At 53.0% G+C, this 17,623-nt stretch overlaps 2 protein-coding genes and 1 gene segment (V, D, J or C); all 3 read right to left on the bottom strand.

The window, feature by feature from the left end:
* Positions 1-6,608, bottom strand: part of LOC123351200 (immunoglobulin lambda-1 light chain-like) — a 624,702-nt gene extending 618,094 nt beyond the window's left edge. Inside the window, exons 1-2 of the mRNA XM_044990449.1 lie at positions 6,502-6,608; positions 6,080-6,398 (exon numbers count right to left, since the gene is read on the bottom strand). Coding sequence (XP_044846384.1) covers positions 6,080-6,398; positions 6,502-6,550 — 368 coding nt within the window. The 5' untranslated portion in view covers positions 6,551-6,608. The remainder of the gene's footprint in view (positions 1-6,079; positions 6,399-6,501) is intronic.
* LOC123351197 (immunoglobulin lambda-1 light chain-like) overlaps positions 1-17,623 on the bottom strand; it is a 668,923-nt gene that overhangs the window by 611,247 nt on the left and 40,053 nt on the right. The window lies entirely within an intron of this gene.
* On the bottom strand, positions 2,256-3,109 carry LOC123351205. The segment is given in 2 exon segments: positions 2,256-2,756; positions 2,882-3,109. Coding segments are annotated over 2 exon segments (372 nt in total).

The following is a 17,623-nucleotide window of genomic DNA, read 5'->3' on the forward strand; positions in this document are numbered from 1 at the left end:
TTCTATTTCTATCTACTTAAATTTTCACAGTTGCAGGATTTATGGGTGGGTCAGACAACAATTCATCAATGACTGTAGATGTTGAGATTCAAAATGCTAAAGCTTTATAACCATTAAAACAGAAATTATCAACACCACGTGTCAAAATACACACAGTACATATCCTGAAATCAAATCCTCATATAAAAATAAAAGCTGAGATTCTCAGGTGAATCAGGAAAAAAAGCACCGTAAGCAATGACACTAGATCAATGAACTAATAATTCAGCCTGAGGTTTATGCACTTCCATCCCAGTGCAGGACAATATGCATCCTGCAATTTGATTTGAAACCAGAAGTAAGCCAAGTGCAAGGACTTGGTGTGCATGGTGAATGCAAGGAGAACAGCACCTGCTCCCATGGGCTTCCAATACAATAGATTTGTTTTTAAGACACCCCTATGGAATGGATGGTATGAACCCATTTATCTTAAACAGAATGTGCTAAACCCCAGGAAAACGCTGGGATTAGCTGAATGGAACAGGTCACTGTTCTGAATTCTCTTCCTCTTTGAGCACTACTTCATTAGCAGGCTGCTGCCTCACCTCACTGCCAGTGAGAGGTGGAGATGGAAATCTAGACAAGTCCTTTGCTAATGAAACTAAGATCAGGTCTGTGCAGTTTGGGGGCAAATCCTCAGATTTCTGAGCTGGCCACTCTGGATTTATAGTTTGTGGTCAAATTCCTGCCCAAGGGAGTTTCCCCCCTTCTGATAATTACACACACAGGAACGCTGCTGTCTTGAAACAATAGAATAGATGTGGATTGTTTTTAAGAAAACAGATAAGAAAATCAACTCTGTGTGCGTGTGTATATAAAGGTGCTTGACACTGCACAGACTCACTCCCAGTAACACACAAATCCCCTTTAACATTTTGCTGGCTGGTCACCACTGATTCTGCTTTACCCTTTTGCAAGCAATTGTTGTTGTTGGCCTGGTGCTGCAGCAAGCCAAGGAAGAGCAGAGAAGATGAAATGCCCTGTAATAGGGAGCCACAGTCCTCCTGTGGGAAAGTTCTTGGTGGAGAAGCCAAAATACCAACTTACAAACAAAACACAGAACTGGAGAGATGCAGCCCCTGCTCTGGGCTCAGCTACTAGCAGCTAGGACTAGACCAGACTTAAAGTAAACTCATCATCTGGAAATATTTCCCTCATGGTGGTGTCTGAATGTTCCTGTCTGTGAACTCACAAACCTACTCACTCAGTTACCCATTTGGGATTGCTCTGGTGGGGTTTAGCCCTATAATGGTTTGTCTCTTACATACCTGACAGGTCAGGTAAGCCAAGCTCTGGCACAGGGACAGCCTCACCTCTGAGACCAGAGAACTGGCCCCACTAAACCAAGCCAGAGGGCTCTAGCCTGGTCTAGCTCTGCCCCATCCCAGAATGCACAGGGCCCCTCACTCAGCCTAACCCTCAAACCAGACTGACCCACCCCTGCTCCCCCTTCTTATAGTGCCTGGTTTCCCCAGTAACGAGCAATTAGCTCCAGCTGAATCCAGCCCCTGACTGGGCTCCCCAGCAATCACTGCAGTGAAGCCAGACACCTGCTGAAGATTCCCTGCTCAGGGAGAGGGTTTTAACCCTCTCCAGGTATGGCCAGTGCTTCCCCCCCACCCAGGCCTCTCCACTGCCCCTAAAAAGGCAGATTGGATACAGGTCAATAGCTATCAAGACTGTCAGTGCACAGATGGGGTGGTTTGAGTTCACGCTGTCCAAGAGCTCCCTTAGAGGTGACTGGTCCCCACCGCTCACAGCAATGGATCCAGGGCTTTGTCGCTGGCTTTCCCCACTTAGGGACACCTCCAAACCTCACTGAGTATCATCGGCACACGGCCTGACAGGCTCGACTCACTATTGGGGCACCACTGTGCACGAAGCCCCATGACTGCTGGGAGAGCCCCTGGGGGATGAGGAATTTCTCTGCACTCGCGGGTGTCATGCTCAGCTCCAGGGGATTGTGGGAGATTCTGCAGAGAGAAGCATTGTCCTGTCACACAAACCGCTGCATGGGCCTGAGTCCTGTTTTCTAAATTGTAACTTGGCCAAATCAAAGCACTGAAAGCCACGTGTCTGACCGGGGATCCTGCCCCTAGATGCACTTTGCCTAATGGGATGGGGACAGACCCCTCTCCTAATCCCCCGCCGTCCCACCCCTCTCTCCATGGGGAAGGCCGATGGGAGGAGGTCTTTCCCCTCCACACGCACCCTCCCACATGGCCCCTTGCAGGGAGTGAGGGGCACAAACCCCACTGAGGATTAGTCAGGCTGCAGGGGGAAGTCTGAGGCCAACCTGCAGCCTGGGCAGGTCCCAGCAGGGCACAGACTGCAGAGCAGAGCAGAGCAGAGGGGAGGCAGGTTTGGGTCTCAGTTCCTCATCTGAGTGTCTCACTGTGTAGCCTTAAAATCCCCTCCTTGATAGTAGTGAGTGAAGCAGTAATAATCAGCGTCGTCCTCCGCCAGGGCCCCGCTGATGGTTAAATAGGCCGTGTTACCGGAGCTGGACCCAGAGAACCGCTCGGGGGTCCCTGACACTTTCATGTAAGCGTTGTAGATGAGGAGGCGAGGCACCCCGCCCCTCCGCTGCTGGATCCAGTACGGGTAGACACTGCTGATGTCAGATACGATGCTCAAGCGACAGGAGAGTTTGACAGTCCCTTCAGGGGACACCAACAAGGAGGGCTCCTGAGTCACCACGTACTGGGAGCTGGTACCTGGAAAGCACAGTACAAACAAAGCCATGAGACCTGCCCTGCGGCATGACACGTTTGTGTGAAATGCCCAAGAGGGAGGGGGAAGGTGAAACCCAGTCAAGGGCTGTCCTGGGCCCCTCTCTCACCTGAGCAGTAAGTGAGCAGCGCGAGGAGCAGAGGGGCCCAGGCCATGGTGGGAATCCAGACGAGCTCGGCTTCCTGAGGCAAACGGGTCTATGGCCGGGACCCTCTGATTCTCTCTTAAACCCCCAGGGCTGGAGAACGGCCCCTTCATGCAAATCTGCCCCTTGCTCACTGGCTGCTGCTCTGGGCACCTGCGTCACCCCAAGACAAGGCAGAGACATACAGGGGATCTATCGTACATTCGCTGTGGCTGTAAAGTACTGAGCTATACAGGGTAAAATATTAAGAAACTCCAGGAATCTGCTGGATAATCTGCTGGATCTGCCTAGTCCCCTCTCCCCCCAGCTTCAGGGCTATTCCCAGTCCCATGTTGGTAGCGCAGGTTTGCTGATGAGTTCGTTTCTGATGCAATACAGAAGGGATGATCCTCACACTGCCTTCCCCTGAGCAGTACCTCCCTGAGCCCAGTGACGAGTTCAGCTCTGCTGAGGGTGACCCGTGTCCAAAGACAGGAAGCAGAGCTGTAATGATCTGATTGCTCCATTCTCGGCTGCAGTCAGCCAGTCTCACTGGGATGATCCTGTTCTGTTCTCACCCGGGAGCCAGTTTGGATAATTCTGGGGCTCTCACACTTGCTGCTGTGACGTTTCCACACACACACAAAGCCAAACACGTATTTGGCCGTCTAGATGACTTATTTGAAGGAAAACAGCAAAGAAAGAACAAATGCCAAGTCTCCGGGAGAGAGCGTGTGCACTCGAGAGCGAGCGAGCGTACACAACGCTACCCTCTACAACTGGAACACAAAAGGGCTGCTGATGCACCGCTGCCATGGCAACAGGAGGGAGTCCATATTTAATGGTGCAAAGCCCAGAGAACAGACTGATGATGTCTGCGTTCAGTTACATGGCCACATGCGTCGCATCGGTCTTCTCTGCCTTGCTCTGCTGTAGTGTGTGTCCTTCTGCCCCAGTATGGGCTGCGTCTCCCTCCCCCCAGCCCTCGGCTCAGACCAGCAGGGCCTGTGGGCCTGACCCAGTGACGCGTGGAACATCCCCAGTTCTCACTGGCTTCAGGTGGGAGACGAGGTGCTCGGCCCTTCTGGGAGACCCTCAGCATCGCACAGGTTTGGGCCACACGTCTGTGAGCAGGTTTCATTTACTGGAGTCCCTAAGAGCACTCGGACATTTAACAGCAGCCCACTGGGCCAGAAGCTGAGCGTGGTGTGTGGCCCATCTGTGCACTATTAGAGCCCCTGTGCAAAGCCCTGGCACGACTGGTTCCCTGCCATAGTGAGGCTGCATGTGCAGATGGGCCTGAGTCTGAACCAGAATATTGGATCCAGGGCTTCATTTGTAATAAGACGAGCAGGGGCTCAAGCCATTTTTTTACTTTCATAACTGACATGGCAAGCACAGAGGCTCCGGGGCGATGAACTGATGAGCCCCGAGGTGCCAGAGTGATGAACTGCCAGGCCCAGAGGCTCCGGGGCGATGAACTGCTCGCAGCCCCTTTAGCAAGGCGCCCCTCCCCCATGTGGATGTTCGGGGTAACAGGGGGTTGTGCCAGGATTACAACCCACATAAAGTTCCTTGGGGCCGGGCAGACAGCTCCAAATTATGGAGGAATTCCAGGCCCTGAAGAAACTTCCCTTCTGAGCAAAGCAGAGTCTTATTCAGTATGTCCACACAGCATTTGGACAGACTCGGGCGAGTGGAACTCACGCTAATGCTTTAAAACCAGCTGCATACACAGCGCTTTGAAGTTGCAGCTTGAGCTAGGGCTCAAAAATAGTGGGTGGGATCAGGGGCGGCTCTAGGAATTTCACCGCCCCAAGCACGGCGGCACGCTGCGGGGGGGCGCTCTGGCGGTCGCCGGTCCCGCGACTCCAGTGCACCTCCTGCAGACGTGCCTGTGGAGGGTCCGCTGGCCCCGCGGCTCCGGTGAACCCCCACTTTGACCTCTCCACCGGAGCCGCGGGACCAGCAGACCCTCCGCAGGCACATCTGCAGGAGGTCCACCGGAGCCGCCTGCCGCTCTCCCGGCGACAGGTAGAGCGCCCCCCGCGGCATGCCGCCCCAAGCACGCGCTTGGGTCTGGAGCCGGCCCTGGGTGGGACAGAGGGGAAAGGTTGTGTCGGCGAGTGGCCTCCTCTTTAGCCTTTTCCCCCCCTGCACCACACAGTACAGCCTGCAAAACACTATTCACCCTCTTGCCTGGGGTGAGCAATGGGCAGGGCTGAGATGCAGTGTGTCACCTCCCCCGCACCCCGAACGTGCTTCAGACCCCGTGACCAGGCCGGCTGGGGGCCCTCAGTGCTGCGGGGATGTGCTCAGCACTGGAATATATGTGCAGAGTGTGTTAGGGAAACAGAGGATGGTGATTTCAAGAGGAACAGAGGCAGAGGAGCACCCTGCTGAGGATTTATTGTTCTCATCTGCCTGGACTGCCGCCCTGATGGCTTTGGACTCTACCTCCATTTACGGAGCTACCAACCGCCCCATATGCTGCCTCACAGCCAGGGGCGGCTCTAAGTTTTTTGCTGCCCCAAGAACGACAGTCAGGCGGCCTTCAGCGCTACACCTGCGAGAGGTCCTCTGGTCATGCAGAGTCAGCAGTGTTTCTGCGAGGGAGCTGCTGGTCCCGCGCCTTCAGCGTACCCACTGCCGAATTGCTGCCAAAGCCGCGAGACTGGGGGATCTCCTGCAAGCATGCCGCCGACGGCTGCCTGACTACCGCCCTCACAGAGACTTACCGCCCCAGGCACGCGCTTGCTGTGCTGGTGCCTGGAGCCACCCCTGCTCACAGCTATAGGGCCTTGGGCCCCACACTGCACTTGCTCTGTGATCCTGATTTGTGTAGTAGGAGATGGGGAGGGTTTAGACAACATGACAGTCCTCAGCCTGCCATGGACGCTGGAACAGCCCCTCTGTGCAGAGGATCCCAGAGCTCCCAATCTGCGGGCAGCCCCCACCCCCCAGGCAGTGCCAGGAGATTAGTCTAGGAGGAGGAGGATCTCCTGAGAGGGAAAAGCAATCCCTTCAGCAAAGCCGGGTACAACATGGCCAAGGGAGCCTCTCTCTGGCCTCAGCTCTGCCCCACTAGCGTCAAATCTCTTCCTCAGAGTCTCGCTCGGTGTCGGTCAGTGAAATGTGAAAGGTTTTTGTCTCGGTTCCCTCTCTGATTACACCACTGTGGGCATGTTAGCGCTGTTGTCCCAAGTCAGACAGTAATAACCAGCGTCATCCTCAGCTTGGAGCCCAGAGATGGTTAAGTAGCCAACACTGCCGGAGGCAGAGCCAGAGAACCGGTCCGGGACCCCAGTGCCCCTGCCTGTGTTAGAATCACTGTAATAATAGAGCAGGTATCTGGGAGGATTCCCAGGGGTCTGTTGGAACCAGCCTATTCCATAGCTACTGATGTCGTATCCTCCACTGACGCTGCACGAGAGTTTCACTGTCTGCCCTGGAGACCCTGACACTGAGGGCGGCTGCGTCACCACGTGCTGGGCACAAGAACCTGCCAGAGACAAAACTCAGATCTGTTAGTGCTGCACGGCTTGTGCGAAACCCTAATTAGCTCATTTACCTGCCCCCCAAAAGTCATCCTGGTGGGGAATTACCTGCCAGGAACAGCCCCAGGAGACAGAGAGGCAGAGCGCACAGGGCCATGGTGCAGGGAGGAGATGGACAGAGGGAGAGAAGGAGCCAACCCTGTCCTTGGGGTTCAGCTGGTTCCTGCCTTTGTGAAATCCTGTAGCAGCTTTTAGAGCCCTAAGGGGCAGGCCACATGCAAATGAGCCCTGGGGCCAGGCTGGATTGAGCCAGCATGCAAATGAGCTGTGCTGCTCGCTGATGTACCCGACTGCTCAGAGACATCTTCTGGGCAGCACTTAGCGCCCTTGCCTCACTCCTGCCCACTAATCACTCCGCTGGCCCTTATTTTCCCAGCCGTGAGAGGATTTGCCTGGGAGAAGGGGGAAAAGTTGAACTATGGATTTGTCTCCCAAGCCCACCCCAGGAACCCCCCAACCCGAGAAAGCCCAGGTCGAGACTTACATCACTTCTCCCTCAGTCCCCAGATAACCCTTCAGCACAAACTGGCTTGTCAGGTCTTGGCCACAAGGTTAATGAAATGCCCCCATCTAGTGGTCGCAAGCAGTGTTTGCTTCCCCTTCTTCCCTGCGCTTTCCCTTTTGTGCACCTGCTCTATTGGTGCAGTGATCCACATGCACGAGTCACATTCCTCACACCACAGGGGCTGCCTGGGAAGAGTCCAGCTGTCCAGATCTAACTGACTGACCAAGTTCCTGCTGCCTTGTGCTCAGTCATGAATATAAACTAGATGACATGCATCACAGAACGTCTTCTGTTTTTGTTCTTTTATGGCCAGATTAAAGTGGGCTCAGGCGGTCTGTGCTCACTAGTTTTGTGCATGATCTTTCCAAACCCAGATTTCCCAGTAGTTGCACGTGTGTGAGGAAATCCAGTCACTTGTCTGTGTATCAGACAGTGTTCAGAAACAGTGAGTGCAAATGATGGTGCGTGAGACATTGCACGTGCACAAATTAAGGCCTCGTTGGGAAAAGTGGCCCCTGCTGGGATTTAGTTCAGCAGGCCATAGTAGGAGACGAGCAAAGGAATGGCTGGCAGAAAACATAACTATATACGCCCTAAAATAATAATGGCTTTTTATTCACATAGTGATGCTGGCTTAGCTGATGTCAGACAACAGTTACATATGGCAAACAACTGACACAGCCCTGCCCCAGACAGGCTACAGCCTGGAGGCACGAGGCCGTGCAAGAGAGCAAAGGGGAAACAGGACAAACACACAGTGCCGGGTGGGTTTTACAGCAGAATTTTTCACTGAAGCTGCGGCTCATTGGGAGCAGTTGAAGGAGTAGAGGGAAGGTGTTTGGTGAACACAAATGGGAAACTGGCTGATCCCAGCATAAGGTGCAGTATGAAAGAAACATAAAGGACAACACCCCCGAGCAAGCTCAGCCTCCCAGCTCCACTCGAGCCTCCGTCCCTTCCAGCCCCAGTTCTCTCCTCACCCCACGCCCTTGGTGCCCCTAACAAAACCCCCCTCTGCTCCGCCAACTCTCCCCAGCAGTAAGCTCTCGCCCCTCTCCTAGCTTCTATATTTTGTATGTGTAGGTTGTTATTGTTATTATGAATAGCACTATTGATTAGTGAAATGGGCTCATTGTTTCCGGCACACTTGGACTGGGGGCGACACCATGGAAAATCCACTCTTTCCCAGTGGCTGTGGGAAGGAGCATTCTGAAAAAGACTCCTAAAAGGAAGAAACTGGGGGATGTGAAATTGCCTGCAATGCAAATGGCCACCGTTTGGGGTGAAATCAGGGAAATAGGATGAAATACTCTTGCCCAGCGCTGGGTGGGTGCCAAGGCGCACCTGTCCTTCTCCTTTGAAATCAATAGCAAAACACCCACTAACTCCAGTGGTGCTGCCCCAGGCTCTTTGGGGTCTCACCTGGGCCCAGATCGCTGTAGAGTTCTTTCACGGTGTGATCTCGTTCCTTTCCTTTCCCATGGAACTGAGATTTGTAACAATAGCAGACCTCTTCTTAGCCACTTTGAGAAGTGGTGACTTGCTTTGCTCATTTTTCACTGTTACAAATTGTATCCTCGCAAATAAATAGATTTTTACAGCTTAACGGGAGAGGCTGAAGCATTGTGTCCATGTAGCTTTCAGAACGATGCCTTCTGGGTGTGCAGAGAAATCCCTGCCCCCTCATTCCCAGGCCAGGCACTAGCAGAGTGTGGAACTCTTCTACATCCCACAGCTCTGCTATTTGGTGGGCTCGGATACAGCTGTGTTTGCGACTCCAGTGATTGACAAGGAAAAACCGGGAGCTCAGGGCAAAGACCAACAGAGCTACTGCAGCAGCCTTCCGTTTCTTAAATGCTTTTTGTAATTGGAGAGCGTAAAATAACAAGAAGTTAATAAAAAATAGGATTCGAAGGGAAATCAGGATTATAACATGACATGCTCTGTACCACAGAACATCAGGAATGTGGGGAGAGCTCTACAGACAGGGCACCAAGGCTCCGGAAGGCTCTGAGAAGAGAGCGCTGAGATGTGGGAAGTTCTTATTGAATTCTTTTTGGCCATTTGAAATTGCTTTCTCCAGAGTCTGTGGCATCTGGTTCCTTGAAGCGTTTGCTATGACTAATGTATTATTGCATAGCACCAGCAGTGCACTACATTGTAGCCACGTGTCAGAGATTTCCCCCATTCTCTGACTGCTCTCTCAGATACTCTTCCTGTGAAGAGCTGATTACAACTGACAAAGCCCCAGCACCTCAAACCAGCCTGGGTCACCATCTACCAGCCCCTCACTCAACAGGGTTTGCAAGAGAAGAGGGCAATGTAGAGATCAACGTGAAGCAGGCCCCAGAGCAGGGCAGACAGACAGTGCCTGGTTCAGGGGACAGTGACTCCCCAAGGAATGATCAAAGGCGTCTCTCTGGGTTTGTCGGCTTGTCTCTCTCTCTATTGTCTGTGTCGGTGTCTCTAGGAAGTTCATGGTCTGACCCTCACGTGGGCACAGGCTGTGACAGAGAGTTTAGGTCTCACTTCTCTATCTCACTGTATCACTGTGATGAGTGAGACTACGACCATCCCATGTGGCACAGTAATAATCAGCCTCATCCTCTGCTTGGACCCCAGAGATGACTAAATTCCAGAGGTTGTTGGAGGTGTCAGGGGAGACGGTGAATCGTTCTGGGATCCCTGTGCCCCTGCCCTGGCTACTGCTAGTTTGATAGTGGTACACGAACTGCGGGGCACTGCCTGGCTTCTGCTGGTACCATTCCACCCTGTAGCTGGGACTGCTGTACCCTGAGGACATGGTGCAGGCCAGTCTCACATTCTCTCCGGGGGACACGGACACCGAGGGCGTCTGAGTCAGCACAGACTGCGAGCTGGAACCTGGAACGAGATAGGAAAGAACTGAAATGTGGCTCTGCCTGTGTGAAACCTGTGAGAGGAGCTGAGCTGCTGGCAGCATCTCAGAGCAGAGAATCAGAGGCAACTTTCTACCCTACCCGAGCAGTAAGTGAGCAGGGTGAGGAGCAGAGGGGCCCAGGCCATGGTGAGAATCCAGACGAACTCGGCTTCCTGAGGCAAACGGGTCTGTGGCTGGGACCCTCCGATTCTCTCTTAAACCCCCAGAGCTGGAGAACGGCCCCTTCATGCAAATCAGCTCACTAGCTACTAAATGCACCGCAGCCCATAGGAGAAAGGCAGAGTTACCATAAATTGCGGGGTTCTCAAAGGACTTATAAAAAAGTCTTTGGCAGATCACAGAACCGGTTTACAGTGGCAGTGCAGGATATTCCCCTCCACACCTGACTTGACTTCGGAATCTAATGCCAGCCAAGAACGCTAATTACCGGCTGAAATGAGACCCACTGAATACAGAACTGACCAGTCTGTACCGATGATGATTTGTATTATAGCAGTGACATACTCCCCCCCCCCAGCTCTTAGGGGCCCCCGACTCCCTCCCTCACTGGCCCCCTGCTCACACACCCAACTGCCACAGAACCTTCTCCCCGCCAGCCCCCTCGGGCTGCTCAGCAAGGGCAGATTCATCCCCACTGACAGGCCATGTGGAATCGAGACCAAATCAGCTCCGTCCCTGCTCCAGGACAGGGATTTCCTTCTACCGTTTAACCACCACCACAAACAAACTCACGGAGAAGCAGAGGATCAACCCCCTATTTGAAAGGGCCTCTAGCCCCGGGATCCCCTCTAGCCAGCCCCCCTGCTTTCCTGCTGACCAGGGGGAGGCCTCGTTCACACAGAACTGAGCTGTTTCAGGCTACTGAGCCCACCTGACTTTCAAGCCTTCACCCTTGAAAAGCTGGAGAGGGAGGAACTTCTGCCGACCCTACCTGCTGCAGGCCTCTCTCACAGACCAGATCATGGCTGGGATCCAAGGCAAATCCCCTGGGAGCAGGCCTTGGCTTCCCGGGGAAACACCCAGGGGCTGTAAATACCCCACCATCACGTACAAGGATGATGGGAGTTGGCAGTGTGTAGAAATTGGGGTGGCTTATGTCCGGCATGAGTGGCAGTGTTACCCACTCCCATGATACTCTCATGAATCTCCTGATATTTGGTGTGTATCTTAAAGCCCCAGCTCCTGGAGTCATGGCAATCTCAGCTTTCATTAAAAAATGAAAGTAAGGTTTTTGGCTTCACGACTGTGGAGAAGAACTGAAAACATGCGCCCCCATGTGACCTACATGGTCATGAAGCAGAAGGCAAAGAAAAAGGAGCCAATTCTGGTTTATGTTTTAATCATCTTCTCACTTCTAAACCAATCTCATAATTTTGGGGGGCCTGACTCATGATATTTGAACATCTGGGGTTGGCAGTGCTGTGAGCACAGGAGACGTGATGAGACGTGGTGCTGGCAGAGGTCAGGCCTGTCAGTGATAAAAGACAGTGACCCAGCTCTCAGATGCTCTTTCTGTTTGCACTGCAGTCATAACTCACCTACCCCAGCATTTAAAGCAAACCTGCATCACTGTCCACCAGCCTCTGCAGCACTCCCCAGAGCAGAACAGACAGCTGGGGCCTGGGTGTAGTGGACAGTGATTGTTCAAGTAACCTCCAACGGCTTCTCTCTCTCTTTGTCAGTGTGTGTTTAGGGATGTCATGTTCTGAGCTTCACGGCTGCACAGAGCTGTGACGGAGAGTTTAGGTCTCGGTTCTCTATCTCACTGTATCACTGTGATGAGCGTTACTACGACCATCCCATGCAGCACAGTAATAATCAGCCTCATCCTCTGCTTGGACCCCAGAGATGACTAAATTCCAGAGGTTGTTGGAGGTGTCAGGGGAGACGGTGAATCGTGCTGGGATCCCTGTGCCCCTGCCCTGGTCACTGCTAGTTTGATAGTGGTACACGAACCGCGGGGCACTGCCCGGCTTCTGCTGGAGCCATTCCACCCTGTAGCTGGGACTGCTGTACCCTGAGGATATGGTAAGGGGCCGGTCTCACATTCTCTCCGGGGGACACGGACAACGAGGGCGTCTGAGTCAGCACAGGCTGCGAGCTGGAACCTGGAACGAGATAGGAAAGAACTGAAATGTGGCTCTGCCTGTGTGAAACCTGTGAGAGGGGCTGAGCCGCTGCCAGCATCTCAGAGCAGAGAATCAGAGGCAACTTTCTACCCTACCCGAGCAGTAAGTGAGAAGCGTGAGGAGCAGAGGGGCCCAGGCCATGGCGGGAATCCAGACGAGCTCGGCTTCCTGAAGCAAACGGGTCTGTGGCTGGGACCCTCCGATTCTCTCTTAAACCCCCAGAGCTGGAGAACGGCCCCTTCATGCAAATCAGCTCCCTGCTCACTGGCTACTAAATGCACCGCAGCTCATAGGAGAAAGGCAGAGGACTGATAAAAAAAGTCTAAAAAAGTCTTTGGCAGATCACAGAACCGGTTTACAGTGGCAATGCAGGATATTCCCCTCCACACCTGACTTGACTTCGGAATCTAATGCCAGCCAAGAACGCTAATTACCGGCTGAAATGAGACCCAGTGAATACAGAACTGACCAGTCTGTACCGATGATGATTTGTATTATAGCAGTGACATACTCCCCCTCCCCCAGCCCTTAGGGGCCTCCGACTCCCTGCCTCACTGGCCCCTACTCACACACCCAACTGCCACAGAACCTTCTCCCCGCCAGCCCCCTCGGGCTGCTCAGCAAGGGCAGATTCATCCCCACTGACAGGCCATGTGGAATCGAGACCAAATCAGCTCCGTCCCTGCTCCAGGACAGGGATTTCCCTCTACTGTTTAACCACCACCACAAACAAACTCACGGAGAAGCAGAGGATCAACCCCCTATTTGAAAGGGCCTCTAGCCCTGGGATCCCCTCTAGCCAGCCCCCCTGCTTTCCTGCTGACCAGGGGGAGGCCTCGTTCACATAGAACTGAGCTGTTTCAGGCTACTGAGCCCACCTGACTTTCAAGCCTTCACCCTTGAAAAGCTGGAGAGGGAGGAACTTCTGCCGACCCTACCTGCTGCAGGCCTCTCTCACAGACCAGATCATGGCTGGGATCCAGGACAGATCCCCTGGGAGCAGGCCTTGGCTTCCCGGGGAAACACCCAGGGGCTGTAAATACCCCACCATCACGTACAAGGATGATGGGAGTTGGCAGTGTGTAGAAATTGGGGTGGCTTATGTCCGGCATGAGTGGCAGTGTTACCCACTCCCATGATACTCTCATGAATCTTCTGATATTTGGTGTGTATCTTAAAGCCCCAGCTCCTGGAGTCATGGCAATCTCAGCTTTCATTAAAAAATGAAAGTAAGGTTTTTGGTTTCACGACTGTGGAGAACTGAAAACATGAGTCCCCATGTGACCTACGTGGTCACGAAGCAGAAGGCAAAGAAAAAGGAGCCAATTCTGGTTTATGTTTTAATCATCTTCTCACTTCTAAACCAATCTCATAATTTTGGGGGGCCTGACTCATGATTTTTGAACATCTGGGGTTGGCAGTGCTGTGAGCACAGGAGACATGATGAGACATGGTCCTGGCAGACGTCAGGCCTGTCAGTGATAAAAGACAGTGACCCAGCTCTCAGATGCTCTTTCTGTTTGCACTGCAGTCATAACTCACCTACCCCAACATTTAAAGCAAACCTGCATCACTGTCCACCAGCCTCTGCAGCACTCCCCAGAGCAGAACAGACAGCTGGGGCCTGGGTGTAGTGGACAGTGATTGTTCAAGTAACCTCCAATGGCGTCTCTCTCTCTTTGTCAGTGTGTGTTTAGGGATGTCATGGTCTGAGCTTCAGGGCTGCACAGAGCTGTGACGGAGAGTTTAGGTCTCACTTCTCTATCTCACTATATCACTGTGATGAGCGTTACTACCACCATCCCATGCAGCACAGTAATAATCAGCCTCATCCTCTGCTTGGACCCCAGAGATGACTAAATTCCAGAGGTTGTTGGAGGTGTCAGGGGAGACAGTGAATCGTGCTGGGATCCCTGTGCCCCTGCCCTGGTCACTGCTAGTGTAATAGTGGTACACGAACCGTGGGGCACTGCCCGGCTTCTGCTGGTACCATTGCACCCTGTAGCTGGGACTGCTGTACCCTGAGGACATGGTGCAGGCCAGTCTCACATTCTCTCCGGGGGACACGGACACCGAGGGCGTCTGAGTCAGCACAGGCTGCGAGCTGGAACCTGGAACGAGACAGGAAAGAACTGAGATGTGGCTCTGCCTGTGTGAAACCTGTGAGAGGGGCTGAGCCGCGGCCAGCATCTCAGAGCAGAGAGAGTCAAGTGCATCTTTCTTCCCTACCCGAGCAGTAAGTGAGCAGCGTGAGGAGCAGAGGGGCCCAGGCCATGGTGGGAATCCAGACGAGCTCGGCTTCCTGAGGGAAATGGGTTTGTGGCTGGAACCCTCCGATTCCCTCTTAAACCCCCAGAGCTCAAAAACAGCCCCTCCATGCAAATCAGCTCCCTGCTCACTGGCTGCTAAATGCACCACAGCACATGGGAGAAAGGCAGAGACACCATAAATTGGGGAGTTCCCAAAGGACTTATAAAAAAGTCTAATTAGCCCGCTGAGATTGTCAGGGTCTCTGGGTAGGAGTCAGCCTCCAACTCTCCCTCATAGCCCCATCCAACCCGCAGAAAACCCTGAAACTAAACCCTGTCTATCCATTTACAAAACCTTTAAACCAGGCTCTGCGCTGGCTGCCCATTGGTTTCTGAGCAGAGTCTAAGGTGACATTTCCCTTGTCTGTGTTACTCAAGAGACCACTCGATAGTGTGTCCAGGTCTGGGGTCTGCAATTGTAAAAGGTCGTTGATAAGTTACAGAGGGTTCAGAGAAGAGCTACTTGGATATTTCAAGGTCTGGCAAACACTAATCGTCGGCTGAGTTACTTTATCCCTCACTATTTAGCTTGTCAAAGAGAAGGTTAAGAGGTGACTTAGCTGCGTTCAGAGTCAACCGAAAGCCACTGAACTCTGCGCTGGGCTGTGCACGGAGAGGCAGAGGTGCTGGAGCTTGGGGGGCTGGGGGGCTGCCGCACCCCCTGGCTTGAAGTGGTTTCCATTCTATGCAGGGTTTACAGTTTGGTTCAATGGCTCTCAGCCCCCACCCCCACTATAAGAATTGTTCCAGTGCCCCTGCTGAGAGGGCGCCGGGCATGGCAAACTAGCCACCGGTACCACCAGACGCCAGGGGATTTCTGCAGCTCTAGTGACCTCTTCTGGCCTAATGGCAGATCTGTGAGATGGGCAAAAGCTTTTCCTTTGCCTCAGATTCCTCCCAGGGGAACGTTACGGGCTCAGCCCAGAGCACAGGGGCTGCGCTCCCAGGGCTCCGTCAGTGGCCGTGTGGAAGACCTGCTCAGGAAATGCAGTAAGAGAGAGGCCCTTCACGCCATGAACATTATTACTGGTTACCTGCACTGGGTAGCACCTAAGAGCCTCTGGCATGAACAGGACCCTGTTCTGCCAGGTGCTGAACAACATGACGGAGCAGCGTGAGGAGCAGAGGGGCCCAAGCAGTGATGAGGAATCCAGACGAGCTCGGCTTCCTGAGGGAAATGGGTCTGTGACTGGAAACCTCTGATTCTTTCTTAAACCCTCAGAGATTGAGAGTAGCCCCCTCATGCAAATCTGCTTCCTGCTCCCTGGGTGCACATTACGTTCTAGAGAAGGGAACGTTTTATAAAAGGAAGCTGAGGATGAAGAGGAGTCAGAGGAACAAGGAGCATGAAGAAAAGGAGCAATCGGAAGAACGGAAAGGAAAAGGACCCGAATTACTAATATTTTTCTAGCTAAGTACAAGACTGAATTGATGATAGTACAGATCCTAACGGCATTATTTCAAGGCCTGATGCAGATTTGAATCCAAGTCTTTAGAAAATAAGTGGGTATGCACCCACGAAAGCTCATGCTGCAAAACATCTGTTAGTCTATAAGGTGCCACAGGATTCTTTGCTGCTTTTACAGATCCAGACTAACACGGCTACCCCTCTGATACATTAGCACATTAACTCATCGTGTGATACAGCCCAATGTATTAATATTAAGAAATTTGACAACTACAGCACAATGTACCACGATCCGGGGGAACTGGCCACGTTTCTTTTTTCAGCAAAAAATGATGTTTGTCTTGTTTTTTGAAACCCTTGCGCTGATATATAGGGATTCACTAATGTAACACGGCTTGGAAGAGATTTGGTGTTTATTTCAGGCAGTCTCATTTCCTTCAGTTTGAAGGACTTTGCACTTTCAATTTGTATAAACGTCTAACCTAGGGCCACAAGGCTTTTCAAAGATGGCTGGAAGGGACGGAACTTTTCCCAGTGAATCAGTGAGTTCATTTGTTTTAATGGACTCGTGTGCGAATTCTGCTCTTCCTGACGATTCCCTCCTGCAATTCATGCTTCGCTGGGTCTGCACATGCCTTTCCCCTCCCCTTTGCGGGGCCCAGGGCAGTAGTGTGCAGGCTGTGAATACAGGAGGGCATTCTGTCACACACAGCCACGGATCCACTGGCTTCCTCCTGTACCTGAAACTCCCCTGCATGCTGGGATGGAGGTACACAGGGGGTGTGGGGAATGTATCTGTGCAGGCTCCCTTCACCCTGCCACCTCCATGCAACAGTGTCTCTCTGGCTCTCCTGTCAGGACTCTGCACCCCTCTGGGGGTGACGAAGAATCATCCCTTCAATGAGTAAAAGCCAGCTTCAATTGGGACTTGGCCACCCAGCATCACAAACCCAGCCCCAACCAGAGAGAGCTGAGAGGGGAGTCAGGGCATCACTCACTGCCTGACCTTCTTCATGAAGAAAGAACGGACGTCAAGAGGGAGCGGGATGCTGCCAGCCAGCCAGCGCCCCGACAGCTGCTGTGTAGGGGGATGGCCAAGTGGAGGAGGAGAAGGGTGGGGAATGGAGAAACTGGAGCTGCCCCAGAGATGGAATTTCATCTAACGGCTCCTGCTCCTTCTCTTTCCTTTTACGATTCTCTTTCCTCCCTGTCACTCCACCCGTCTGCTTCTTCTAACTGTTGTTTGCCGGGCTGCAGCCATGTTGGTCCCAGGATATTAGGGAGACAAGGTGGGTGAGACAATATCTTCTCCTTTCTAGCTAACTGTGGCAATCAGCTGGGATGATGCTGGGCAACCCTGCACAGAGAGGGAAGAGGTGGAATTCACAGGAGGAGATGCTCATCTTTGCAAAATACCTCACTTATCCCCTGGGCTCTGCAGCCACCACAGCTCCCAGCAGGGCACAAGTGGGGAGGGAGGTTTTTGTATCACTTCCCCATCTGATTGTACCGCTGTGATGAGCACTCCCAGTCCACACAGAACAGTAATAATCAGCGTCGTCCTCCACCAGGGCCCCGCTGATGGTTAAATAGGCCGTGTTACCGGAGCTGGACCCAGAGAACCGCTCTGGGGTCCCTGACACTTTCACGTTAGCGTCGTAGATGAGGAGGCGAGGCACCCCGCCCCCGCGCTGCTGGAACCAGTACGGGTAGATGCTGGTGATGTCAGGTACGATGGTCACACTACAGGAGAGTTTGACAGTCCCTCCAGGAGACACCAACAAGGAGGGCTCCTGAGTCACCACGTACTGGGAGCGGGTACCTGGAAAGCACAGTACAAACAAAGCCATGAGACCTGCCCTGCGGCCTGACACGTTTGTGTGAAATTCCCGAGAGGGA

This window comes from Mauremys mutica, chromosome 16 (genome assembly GCF_020497125.1).
Source record: "Mauremys mutica isolate MM-2020 ecotype Southern chromosome 16, ASM2049712v1, whole genome shotgun sequence".
In the NCBI taxonomy this organism is placed as follows: domain Eukaryota; kingdom Metazoa; phylum Chordata; order Testudines; family Geoemydidae; genus Mauremys; species Mauremys mutica.